This window comes from Mus pahari, chromosome X (genome assembly GCF_900095145.1).
Source record: "Mus pahari chromosome X, PAHARI_EIJ_v1.1, whole genome shotgun sequence".
NCBI lineage: Eukaryota > Metazoa > Chordata > Mammalia > Rodentia > Muridae > Mus > Mus pahari.
The window spans coordinates 88,423,568-88,436,884 of NC_034613.1; the positions used below are offsets into that span (position 1 = coordinate 88,423,568).

Genomic DNA, 13,317 nt, shown 5'->3' on the forward strand with positions numbered 1-13,317 from the left:
GTGTTAGGAATACAACTAACTATGCACCACTCATTACTCAGAGCTTAGTTCGGTGTTCTGTTGAAAGAGTTCCCAACTTTGTTCCCTGCCTGTCCTGGATTAGAACACAATGCTTTGTTGCCTTAATTAGAGAGCAGTATTTTTGAGGACACTGGACATACCTTATTTGTGTAACTGAATCCAGATATGAAAATGTCCTGCAAGTAGTAGGAGCCACATGAATAGTTGTTAAATGAATAAAGGAATAGCTCAACATTTAGGCTAAATGGTTTTCAAAAACACGGGGATTGTAGCTAGACCTAGGAAGTCAGCACAGGATTGGGGAAAGGGCGTTTGGAGGGAGATGATTATTATCCTAGGAGATGGAAGAACAAAGTCCAAGAATGAGAGCAGAGATAGTAGGAGGTCAGCTGGCCATAGCTGACTGTTGCGATAGCTTGACCTTGTGACTGTGCTGACTGTATTTCTCAAGTTCCCCTTTGGCTCCCGGAGGGCAGGGAATTTTGGGCCCTCCTTTGTAGTCCCTTCACAGTTGATGCACATCTCCATAGCCACCGTTCCAACTATCTTCTAATTACTTTGAAAAAAAAAAAACCTACAACTATGTAACGGTATTTTGCTTGCATGTATGTTAATGTACCATTGACATGCCTGTTACCCATGGAGGCAAGAAAAAAGGTATTAGATCTCCTGGAACTGGTGTTACAGATGGCTTTAAGCCACTGCATGGGTGTCTGGGAATTGAACTTGGGTCCTCTCCAAGAGAAGTCAGTGCTCTCAACCATGAAGCCATCTCTCCAGCCCCAACCATTTCTTTTCCTTAGGCAAGGTCTCCTAAATGATCCAGGCTGGCCTGGAACTTGTTGTGCAGTCCAAGCTGGCCTCAAACTCACAGTACTCCTTCTTTAGTAGCTAGGCTGCTGATATTTTAGGTGTGTGTGTGTGGGGGGGTGTGGTGTGTGGGTGTGGTGTGTGCGTGTGCATATGTGTGTGTGTGTGTGTGTGTGTGTGAGAGAGAGAGAGAGAGAGAGAGAGAGAGAGAGAGAGAGAGAGAGAGAATGAATATGAATATGATTGCCTGGCCTTACAACTCCTACTCTGCATGCCATTATCTGTATCAGCACAGCTCCCTCCAGCCACATAGAGGATAAGGTCTTACTGCCCTCTGTATCTTTTAAGACAGTGAGAGTAGTACAGTTCCTAGTAAATAACGGAAACACAGAAAATATTGTTTTTAATCTATACTTGATGATCTGATTGCAGATCAGATATTTGTGTGCAACTGTGTATTGTGACACAAAACTTATATAGGCCTTCATGCTGTGTGGTCTATTTTCGGCAATTTTCATTAAAATAATATCTCATTGTACCTGAAGACTGTCATTTCAATTCCTTTTTGTGCCTTCTTGGATGACTCATATCTCTCATACCCAAAGAATATGACAGAAGGGATTCACAAAGGGTTTGGACAAATATATGAATGACAGAGTTATAAACGTCTGGGTATGAGAAGCATGGAACACACAAAAGGGAAGAAGAACTTGCATTTTTGAACTGTCTATTAGGTGCCACGGACTGTGTCTCAGGCACTTGACATGTATTACATCTCATTTAATCTTGTAGAACGAGTCCATATAAGGACAGAGCATCTCAATCTATAAGGCCAAAACCTACATCTGTTCACCCGCATAGCTTCTCCAGGTACCAGAGGCAATATTCGTGCTTATTAAAATTTTATCACTCTTTTAATACAGTTGAATCATTAGATTTGCTTTTGCTTCTGAGGAACATAACACTCACTCTCAATTCAGACTACTACAGCTTACGGCTGCTTTCTGACATAACTTGATCAGTTTTTGGCGTCCCAGCGCTCTAAATTACAATGCAATCTGAGATATTCCCACAGCAATAACAGCAATTACATTTGTTCACAGCACTTACCTTTATATTTCATTAAGCTTCCAAATACTGAATAAAGGTAAGTCAAGTCAAGAAAAGAGGCTTCCGTTAACCCTGACACTGGCAAATTGTCTCAAATTATACCGTGCCTTCTATTTGTATTTTAGACATATTGAGTGGTTTATTTGAGTTACATATTATACCTCACCTATGGTTTGAAGAAAATTGGAAGCAAATTAGTTTAAGTTACTTCTAATTTACAAAAAAATAGGGACTTCAAAAAGCATAATGCTCTCAAGTATACAGCAATACATTTGGCAGAAATCATAACATTCCGAGCAAAGCACTAGCCCTAATCCTTGGGAACCAGCTGGAGAAGGTGAGGCTTCACGGACTACTTTGTTATTTTAGGTCACACAGTCTAAGGTCTGTGGCTGTATCTTCATTTGTGATAATAATACTCCCTGCCTGGGGGAGGGAGTAGGTGGGAATAGGTGCGGTACACCTTTGAGTTAGTGATTATCAACATACTCACAGATCCCAGACAGCTTCTATTACTTGTTTTTGGGAAAACTAAAATAGACATTTCTGCTTTGTTAAGGCCATCTCGTATGACCAGAAAAAACGGCAAGGGTTCAAATGACACATTTCAGTTTGGATGGCCCAGCCTTGATCTCTGCACCTCTAACCCTGGAAACTCACCAGACCCGACTTTCTCAGTGATCAGGGTTCCTGAGCTTTACATTAGGCAAAGACAACTGAGAGAGCCGATTGAGTACCAAAGAATATGGGTCTCATCTTACCTATGGCACCCTTAAAAACAACCCCAAACCTCGCTTATATATTTAAAAACTAGTCCTTTCCCTTTTGAGATTAGGGGCTGTAAATATGTACATATTCCAAAGAGTTCTTTGTGTGAACAGGTGACCCCTTCCCACAGTCTCTGTAATTAATTGAGAAATTAAAGTTGGTTGGCCTTTGAGAGCTTTTGTTAAAAAAAAAAAAAAGGCAGAAGGTCTTGGCTATTTTGGAACAAGAGTCCACTATTCTGCCAAAACACTGTGTTATTGTTATTGAAGTGTCTCTCAACAAAACGGTATTGAGTGGTGAGGACGCGATTTTGATTAGGTGGAATGACTCAGCTCTTCTCCTTAAAGAAAAGAGGACTTTTCAGAGCCTTACTTACCTCATGATCTGGGATCTCAGAGGGTAGTGTTTTCCCTAGGATGACCCCGGTCAAGTATGTCCAGCAACGAGCCGTGTTGGCAAGGTTATAGCCTCCTGTTTCCACCAAGAATTGTGAAGTTAGGAAAGTATACAAAACAACAGGAGAGGGAAGGGGGACGGGTGGGTAAGGAAGGAGAGAAAAGTGTTTTAATAAAAGGGCTAAAAAGACAAGTCTAACTTGCAGAGTCCTACTTAAGCATCCCCTAGCGATATTTGTAAACCACCCAGTAGGTTGACTTCACAGGACCAGTCAGATTGTGCACACAGTGGAACTTGGAATTTCAAGGGCCACACAGATTAAAGAGGCTCTCATCTTCCAGCAAATATTCACCAGAAGAAGGCAAGCACCCCAGTTTCACCAGGAGACCTTAGCGAGACTGAGAACCCTGGAACCCAGATGTCTGGAGGTGACCCACCCAATGTGATGTTTTTTCAGAGGAATTTTGCAACAATTCTATAAAGTGACTGTTGGCTGCGATTTGTATTTTAAAGCTATTGGCAGATCTAATCCTAAAGGCATCCAGGAAAAAGAAAAGGAAAGTGCTGACAGAAACAGACTTCCTTCTTTTAATATCAGCATTCCCTTTCACCACAAAACGCAAGCCTAGTGGCAGAGATCAAAGAGAGTGAGCCAAGGAAGGGACTGATGATTGACACTCTGACCCATCTCGTCAGGTCCTGTCACAGTCACCCAGCAGCCATATTACACTGGTTAATAATCAGCATATTTTTGTGCTGAATGGATGTGCTTTGCCATGCAAGTATTAGAACATTGGCCTTTAGCTAAATTCCAAGAGTATAAGGGTAAAATGGAATAATTTTCTAACCTCGGAGGAGACCAAAGGAAATAAAATCAGCTTTATTTTAGGTAGGGTGACCATATACATTATCCTCCAAAATGATTCGATTTTAAGAGCAATAGATGATACTATTCACTGGTACACTGCGCTAACATATATAAACTGGAACACACCATTACCCTTTTCTTTTTTTTTCTTTTTTTTTTAATTAGATATTTTCTTTATTTACATTTCAAATGCTATCCCAAAAGTTCCCTATACCCTCCCCCCACCCCTGCTCCCGTACCCACCCACTCCCACTTCTTTACCCTTTTCTTAAGTGTTCCTTCTATTTGAAGGGTCAGGGAGGCTAGGGTTTCTTGTGTGTCTTTCAGGCCTCAGTGGGAAGCTTAAGAATGTAGCTATCTCTACTAATTGTCTATGTGTTAATAAGAGCATGGGAAATTAGTCTGTAAGACAGACTTATTTGGCATAGTTATGTACTTTAAAAAAGAATCACTATAGGTTTTGATTAAGGAATATGCTACCTCTTGTATACACATAATATTGCTTGACTCGAAAAATTTACACTTATGTGCAGGCATTTTCAGAAATGCACATATTGCATAAAAAGAGTTATACACACATATTCAAGGGTCAAGCTTAGGTTAAAAAAGCAAAAGGGCTTGAGCTAATGCTAATAGGCTCTTTAGGAGAAGGCAAAAGTTAAATTCTCACAGATGTCTGTTGTAAAGGTCTTCTCCCCCAGCTGGACCATCCTTAGTGTTGTTAAGGAAAGTAATATGCCATGCAATGGTTATCAATTTCATCTTTTTATGGAGATGAAGTTAATAAATTTCATGCCAGCTTTTCATAAGAGATTGTCTCTTATAAGCAGTTTTAATTTTGATCCCGCTGCGGTTTGAGGTTGTCAAAGGACTAGGCTGGTGTATTTGTGCTGTCTTACATAAGGCCCGTCCCAGAATTTACTTGGACCTGGGTTTTACAAGAGGGTGGTAAAACAAACAAACAAACAAAAAACCCACCACCACCACGCAATTAGCTTGTTTATCATATATGCATTTAAATATTTTACAAAAATGTTATGTGTATAAGTATTCTGCCTCTATGTATACCACATATATGCCAGGTGCTCACAGAGGCCAGAAGAGGGCATTAGATGCCCCGGAACTGGAACTACAGAGGGTTATGAGCTGCCAAGTGGGGGGTGGGCACCGAATCTGGGTACTTTGCCAAGAGAGGCATGGGCATAACCACTGAGCCATCTCTCTAGCCTCCGTTATGCACTTTTGTTCATTTTTGAGTCAGGGTCTTGTGTAGCCAACGCTAGCCCTATCGATCCTCTTGATTCTATTTCCCATGTGCTGGGATTATAGGCATGTGCCACCACGCCTGGTGACGCATATGTGCATTTTAATCGCAACCCACTTGACCATATTGTAACACACCAGTTTACTGATCCAGTGAAATAAAGACTGTGGCTGGTAGGGAAACAGAAGATCCTAAGCAAGGCACCTATGAAGGTGGCTGAGGTTCGGTAAGATTCCAAACATATAAATGCTTCTTCCAAATAGACCTATCATTGTTAGTTAAATAATGTAAATATCAATATGAGGGAAGCAAGAATGCCCAAGAGACTATGGATCTCTCAAGTTTGCTTCATTATAACAAAATCATGCTTTGGGGGAAACGAGTAGCTCTTAAATTCAGCTTACCTATTCAATTAATTCATGTGTTTACTATTCCTGGATGAGGAGAGCTAGAATTTCATTGCTACGTTTCTAAAACAGGATGGTAAGGACTGAATTAATGACTATTCTGACAGAAGACTCCCACAGTCTTTTGGGGTTGACATCCTCTATTATAACCTGAGAAAAATTCTTCTTTTTTATTCAGTGCTCAGGTTTGAACTCAGGGTCTTGTGTATGCTAAGAAATTGCTTTACTCTGAACCTTTATTTCAGAGTGGAAACAAACTTTCGGGTGCCTAGGTGTCAAAGCACATGTCAAGCCAACTAGGGATGAGTCAGAGGACTTGTCTATGCTGAACTGGGGAGGTGAGCTAGTTCATACATAGACTTCGGCTTCTGGGCCACGGGCAGGTTAGTACTAGCCAATCCAAGCAATTCAACTTATTTTCTATGTCAAGAAAGTATGGAGGCAGATTGACAAATTATCTTGGTGACTTTCCTCTGTACTCACCTCCTCCTAAAATCAGAGTTGCCAACTGCCACTGTAGGACATACTTCAGACACTTGCCGATCCCCACTGGTGTCATATTAAAGGAGCACATTGGATCTCCAGCGATAGTATCTGCTCCCAGCTGTAAAACCACGGCCTTCGGATTGAAGGCTTGGTACACCTCTTTTAGTACACTGTAGGAAAGAGGAAGGGCATGAATTATCAGAAAAAGATCAGCTTTGGTTAGGGGTTTGCAGAGGTAGTAGGGTGTGTTGGAGGGATAGTTGAATTATCCAGTAATTGAAATGTAACCTGTCTATCACATCAAACTGTCCCCTTTACATGGAGGGCTAGGCTGTATGTACATCATCCTTTTATAAACCTGACTTATGGTAACAATTCCTCTACTTTCACCATCACCACTGAACCAATTTCTTCCTTTTCATTTCACAACCTAGACTTCACTGAAAAATTCATATCTGTTTAACTTTCGTAGCCATTGGGGCATAGTATACACATTTATTCCATTTTAGAATTAAGAGAAATAAAACATATACATTGAGTAGTTATGAAGGTTTTCTTCTGATAATTTTAGATAGCAATCATACTTGGAGTGGGGGCAAGAGAGGCAAGCCTTGAAAACCGAGATGGAATCAGCTGACTTTTCATTATGCAGGGGACTTGAGGGTTCTGAAATAGAGTCCTCCCCAGTGCATATGTAAGCATGGTATTATAAGGAGAACACTATCAACTGATCATAATTTCAAAGTACCCAAAAGAACAAGTTGCAGTGGGTAATAGTGTAATTTTGAGTAGAATCAATGCTATCATATCAGCCGAACAGCTATTTGCAGAGGGCATGAAGCCTTACAGATGAAAAGGGAAACGTCAATGTGACAGGTAACCTTAGTCAGGCTTCCAATATTGTCATTAATTGAACACTGACAATGTCCAGAATGCATTCCTAGGAATTATAAGGTCCTTGCTCTCAAGGGGCTTACAATCTACTTTCCAGACAAAACATATCCCAGTCCTCAAGGGCCAGAGTAACTCTTACAGAGACATATAAACAAGTGCAAATTAACAGACTTCAGAGTTGAGAAAATACAGAGTCAAAAAGTGATCAAAAATGTTGAAGTTAATGACCCTCTCATAATCAACATGTCAAATTACACCAGTGCAGAAAAACAGAAAAATCCCAGATCCTTTTGAGATGGAATTCAGGGCTATAAAACACTGCCCTTCCCAATTCATATGTAACCAGGCTATGAAGTGATGGTCACCGAGGTGTTCTCTGACTTAAAGAACTATTTTGTTTTGATTTCTCATCACACAGATGAATGCTGAGTGATTGTAGAGATTATAAGAATATTACAAAATTTATGACATATGATCCTCAATGCAAGGATTCCTAGGTCTAGTCTCTCTTTCATGTGCTTATCTCATGGGTGCAGAGGAAAGATAAGCCACCTGAACAGTTTAGGCGACATTTATTGAGCATCTACACAAACAGAGCACCCTATTAACTGCTACTGGGAGACACAGACGAAGGCGTGATGCCTATTTTAAAAAGCTTTGTCGCAGGAGGGGGAGGGAAACTACCATTCTTTCCACTCATTTCATTCTCTCACTTAGCACACACTTACTGAGCACCCACTATGTGCTCAGAATGGAATTGGATCAGATGCTCCGGGAACCAAGAGGAATTTGGCATGGCCTGTGTTATCACATAGTTCAGAATAGAGGGGAATGCAGAAACTCTGACAATAAATAACTAAACGACAATGATAAATGAAGTATTAAATATGGCACAAGGGAGAGAGAAGTGAGCTGGTCCAGGTGAGGTTAGAAACGGCCCTACAGAGACTATGGAGATGCACCATGTATGAGCCAATTCTCAAGATGTCTAGAAGCAAACAGTGATAATAATTCCTGGTGAAGATGTGGAGACTGGATCACACGTATCTTGTTAGTGGGAATGTAAAATGGTATAGCCACTCTGGAAAATAATTTAGCAGTTCCTGACAAAACTAAAAATAGACTTGCCATATGAGCTAGCAATTGCACTCTTGGGTGATTTATTCCACAGAGTTAAGACTTATTTTCATGTAGAAACTTGCACATGAATGTGTGTAGCATCTTTACATATAATAGCTTCAACTGGAAAAAATCCAAATGTACTTTAATAGGTAAATGGTTAAAAAACCAGCAGGCACAGCAGTGGAATACTTTACATCAATATGAAGAAACAAACCGTTATTATACACAAAGAATCTGAGTGCATTACAAGGAAAGTATGCTGGGTACTTGAGGCCAATCTCAAAAGAATAATACTGTGTGATTCTATTCATATAACATTGTAAAATCGTAACCACTAAAGGAAGACATCAATTAGTCATTGCTAAGAGTTATAGATGGCTGTGACAGTTATAGGGGTAGCCCAACACCCTATATGTGATGGTAAAGTTCTGAATTTTGACTGTAGTTGTCATGTGAGGCTACAGATATGATAAAATTACACAGACACACATAAGTGAATGTATGCATAACTGGTAGAATCTGAATGAAGTACACAGGACTTCCCTTTGCAACCTCCTGTGAACATGCGATTATTTTGAAATAAAAGTTTTGCTAAAGCCACTGAGCTAGCACAACAGGTAAAGATATTTGCTGCCAAGCCCGATGACCTGACTTTAAACTCCAGTAAAAGGAAAGAACCAACTCTGTTACACATGTGCCCCACCCAGTAAAATTAATAAATTCAATAACAATTTAAAGAGTTACTTTAAAAGCATAGACAGTAGCAAGTGTAAGACCCGAATTTAATCCCTAGAAATGTTCAAACAGAACAAAACAAAAAGCATAGCAGAAAAAGAGAAAGTTGAAGGTTTGTGTAGTAAGGTTAGGGGAGCTAGGGGCAGGGAAGTTACCAAGAGCAGAGGAGCTTCGGAGAAGGAAGTGCATGTGCCATGCAGGCTAGAAGCACTGAGAGGACATGTATAAAGACAGAAATAAATGAGTTTGGGTTTTTACGCAAAGTGTGTAAAACATCTCAAACATTATATGTGGGCATGTCCATGTGCAATGTGTTTGCTGTTTGTATGTGTGTGTGTGTGTGGGGGGGGGAGGGAACACAATTAAAATTTCATCTTAAGAGATAAGTGAACTCTAGTGTGGAATATGCTGAAGGCTGATCAGGGCTAACCATCTAGAGGCCACTGACACAAAGAAAGACAGGGACTTAAGAAGAACTTCCATGACAAAATTAATAGAGCAACATGAAGGGATACCCAAGAAAAGAAGATACCTATAATGTTCATGACTGGTAATTAGGAGAAAGGAAGGAAAGGAAGGGGGGTGTTTCTGGAACAGTTGTCTTCATTAGAGCTGTAGGGAAAATGAGTCTTCAGGGAGTTCTGGTGAAACAGGCTCTGGATGGGTAGAAAAAACAGGAATCAGAAGCTTTGAAAAAGGTAAGGCATTTTGTACACTGACTAAAACTCGGTTTATAGAAAGCGGGTGGACATGGAAAAGTACTCAGATTTTCATTTGTTTTGACAGTCAAATGGGAGCCCCTGGAGATCTGTAAGTACTGATCTTGCTAAAAAAAAATATACTTAAGAGCTCAGCTTGTTGATGTCACATGTAAGGACAAAAATCATAAAGCCTGGAAGCGGAGAGGATAGCACAGGGGACGCTGAAGCTCTCTAGGCACGAGGACAACGTGAGAATGACGCAGGGCCAGGGAAATATGGAAAACCTTGGGAGGGGTGGGCAGCTTGTTAGAGATCAGTGACTGCAGAGGGGGGGTATTTTTGGAGAAATGGCCATTTCCAAGTTCATACCCGTCTTTCTCTCCATGTTTATTATAATTTACTTGTTCTGTTGTTTTGTTTTGTTGTTTTGTTTTGTTTTTGTTTTTGTTTTTTGAGACACATTCTCACTATGTAGCCCTGGCTAGTCTCGAACTCATGGAGACCTCCTGTTTTAACTTCCTGAGTGCTGAAAGTATATGCCTGTGCCACCAGGTCTAGCTTCCTAGTTCCACTTTGAAGTCAACATCATTTGTTTATATTAAACAAATACAAATTTCTTCTCTCTTTCTTTGTTGTGATTCTCTGTTGTTCAGTATTTGTTCACTCACTTAAACCCAGAGTTAAGTATCTATTATTCCCTATACTAGGGATGGTAACACATTCTTATAATACTAGTCCAGAGGAAACTGCAGCAAGAGGATTGCCCAATATTTTAGACCAGCCTCGGTTATTAGTGAATTAGCAGATTAGCCCCAACTTTGAGACCCTGTCTCAAAAAGGAGTAAGGGGAGAACCCAGAGGCAAAGACCTAATAGTGTTGATGGTTCAGTAGGGAGTAGAAGATAGGGAAGTAATAAACAGTATTAAGTGCTATAATGTTTGTTCATCTATTTGGATCCACCCACCCACCCCTCTACCCATCTACCAAGTTAATTGAATGCCTACTCTATACAACATACACGGTTGGCGATGGGTTTACAGAATTAAACAAACAAACAAATAAACACAAACAAAAAAAATCACCTCACTTTTCTCCAAGGACTAATTTTCTGACATCACTTGTCTTTCTGGTTTCAACAACAGTGTTTGCCTACACTCCATATTAGTTACTCCTAAGCATAGCTTGATATAAGCAAACTTTTGGGACCACTTCACATCTAAGACCCTGAACTCTGAACTTCTTTGTCTGCTACAGTTTTCTGTCTTCCCATGTCCTTATTGAACTTGCTCTTTGTTTGTGTTACAACTGATTGCTTGATCACTTCCTGTTTTCAAAGCACCAACCCACCTGTTTTCTTTCTGAGAATATGGTTAGTGATTTCAGAAACTCAGACAAGCATCCTTCACAAATGGTCAGTTTTGACTGGCCAACATAAGGCCTTTGATTAAACCATGCTATCCACGTTTTCTGCTCTCTTCTGCAGTAGCTGATAATTCCAAAGAATTGTTTGACTATAATTCATATTTACAACTCTGATCATCAAATCCATAAACATTTATAGATTGATAAAGACTATCCAGTTTTGGAATTTGGCAACCCTTTATTTCACTTCTGACTGCAAAAACCAATTGTATTTCTTCTATCATCTGGTCTAATAAAAAAACTCCCAGTACTCAGGGGGCTGAGGCAGGAGAGTGAGTATAAGGGCAGCCTAGGCTACATGGCAAGAGCCTGCCTCAACAGCAAAAAATAGGATGAAAGGGCATTTGTGATCTATTTCTAAAAACTCAAACACAAGATGGGTGTGGTAGTGTCCACTTGTAATCCTAGCACTTGGGAAGCAGAGGCAGGGAGAGCCACGCCAGCGTGAGGGCCAAACCAAGTTCATAAGGAGCACCAGCTCAGTCAGAGCCACATAGGAAGGCCCTGTCTCAAAACAAAACCACCTCACCACTCAAAATATCAAATATAAAGGTTTATTAAATGAGGGCCCCAAATTAACTCCACTTCCTCCCCATGCGTAACTAACTGCTGGTAATGAGTATGAGATGAATCTTTTAAGCTCAATCCTTGTCTGCCTCATACTTGAACAGGTTGAGGTTCTGTGTAATGAGTACATTCCTCTACTTCTTGTCTCTACCTGGCAATGTCCTCCACCGTATTCTTTCTTCACAATGCTACCTTCTCTAGGGGTCTCGATTCTTTTTCCTGTTGCTTTTAGGGCTATAGACCACTCGCAAAATCTTTCTCTCATCTCCCATCTCTGCTCCTCAAAGGATTTACTTTCTTTGGGTGACAAATGGCCCGTGTTCCTTCCTCGTTGCCAATGCTGCCAAAGTTTCATCCATGTTAGGGTACCCTATACTTCCTGCAGGGAAGAGAGCTGACTGAGACTGAGCCACCTATCCATGTTTTTTCTCTGTTTGAGGTTGAAACCTCAAAGCAACTGGCAGCTGTTTCTACTCAAAGATCTCCAGTTGATTAACAGCATGTACTGCTTCAGGAACAGATTTTGTTCAAAGTATATTAAAACAGGGGCTAAGGAAACAGTTTAATCAGTGAGGTTCTTGCAGCACAAGGATGAGGACCCCCAGAACTAGTGAAAAATCGAGGTGTGAGGGCATGTTCTTGTAATCCAGTGCTGGGGAGACAGAAACAGGAGGATCCCTGGAGCTGCTGGCCAGCCAGCCTATCATAATTGGAAAGCTGCAGGTTCATTGAGAACATGTTCCAAAAACACAAGGGCTCATGAGACACCAGAGGGTGACCACTAGCCCACACACACACACACACACACACACACACAATTTGTGTACATATAACATGCACACAAAGTATATTTAAAACAATTGATATTTACAGATCATACAGGTCCTCCATCTAAACTGTATAATGCTGTTTTTTTTCTTAACGAAGCCACAGGATTATGGAGTCATTAACTACAAAGGATTTTAGAGCTTTCTCATCATGCCCAGATGCAGCCTTGTGACCATGAATAGTTACTACTCATTCTACCATGTACTAAACCACAAACCCTTAGAAGCATGTACTAAACCACAAACCCTTAGAAGCATTGATCTACTTTCTATTTTTATAGATTTATCTAATTTTGTCCTTATATAATAGAAGTGTAAAATATGTGTTCTTTGGTATCTGTATTCTTTCACTTAACGTAAGTATTCAAAGTTCATCTGTGTTATCACATGAACTAGTATTATATTTTTCTCTTTGTGGAGTATTATTGACATAGGGTCTTGTGTATCTCAGGTTGGACTAAAACTTACTATGTAGCCAAGGATGGCCTTGAACACCTCCTGGCCCTACCTTTACCTCGCAAGTGCTGAGATTACAGACATGCAGTAGCACATCTAGCTCTTCATTTCTTTCTATTAACAAATATTTCATTGTGTGCTTGTCTATTCATAAATTGATAAATATTTGGATAGTTTCTACTCTCTGCTTAATATGAATAATGCTACTGGGGAGTATACAGGTACAAGTTTTTATGTGGACATATTTTTAATTCTGTCTGACGTGTGTGTTTGTGTGTGTCTACTAGGCTCTGTGATAACTGTATGTTTAAGCATCTGAGAAATCCTAGGTTTTTTCCCCATAGTGGCTGCATCACTATACATTACATGTCTACCAGCAGTGTTTGAGTGTTCAAGTATCTCTACATTCTATTATTTTCTTCTTCTTCTTCTTCTTCTTCTTCTTCCTTCTTCTTCTTCTTC

At 40.2% G+C, this 13,317-nt stretch overlaps 1 protein-coding gene across 2 annotated transcripts in view; it reads right to left on the bottom strand.

Moving 5' to 3' along the window:
- The window catches only part of Hdac8 (histone deacetylase 8), a 211,086-nt gene that overhangs the window by 106,855 nt on the left and 90,914 nt on the right, over positions 1-13,317 (bottom strand). Inside the window, exons 8-9 of one of the 2 annotated variants that reach the window (XM_021187692.2) lie at positions 6,128-6,300; positions 3,086-3,180 (exon numbers count right to left, since the gene is read on the bottom strand). In XM_021187692.2, the coding sequence (XP_021043351.1) occupies positions 3,086-3,180; positions 6,128-6,300 (268 nt within the window). Of the gene's footprint in view, positions 1-3,085; positions 3,181-6,127; positions 6,301-8,163; positions 9,538-13,317 lie in introns of those variants that run through there. The other variant, XM_021187694.2, reaches the window with a different exon arrangement.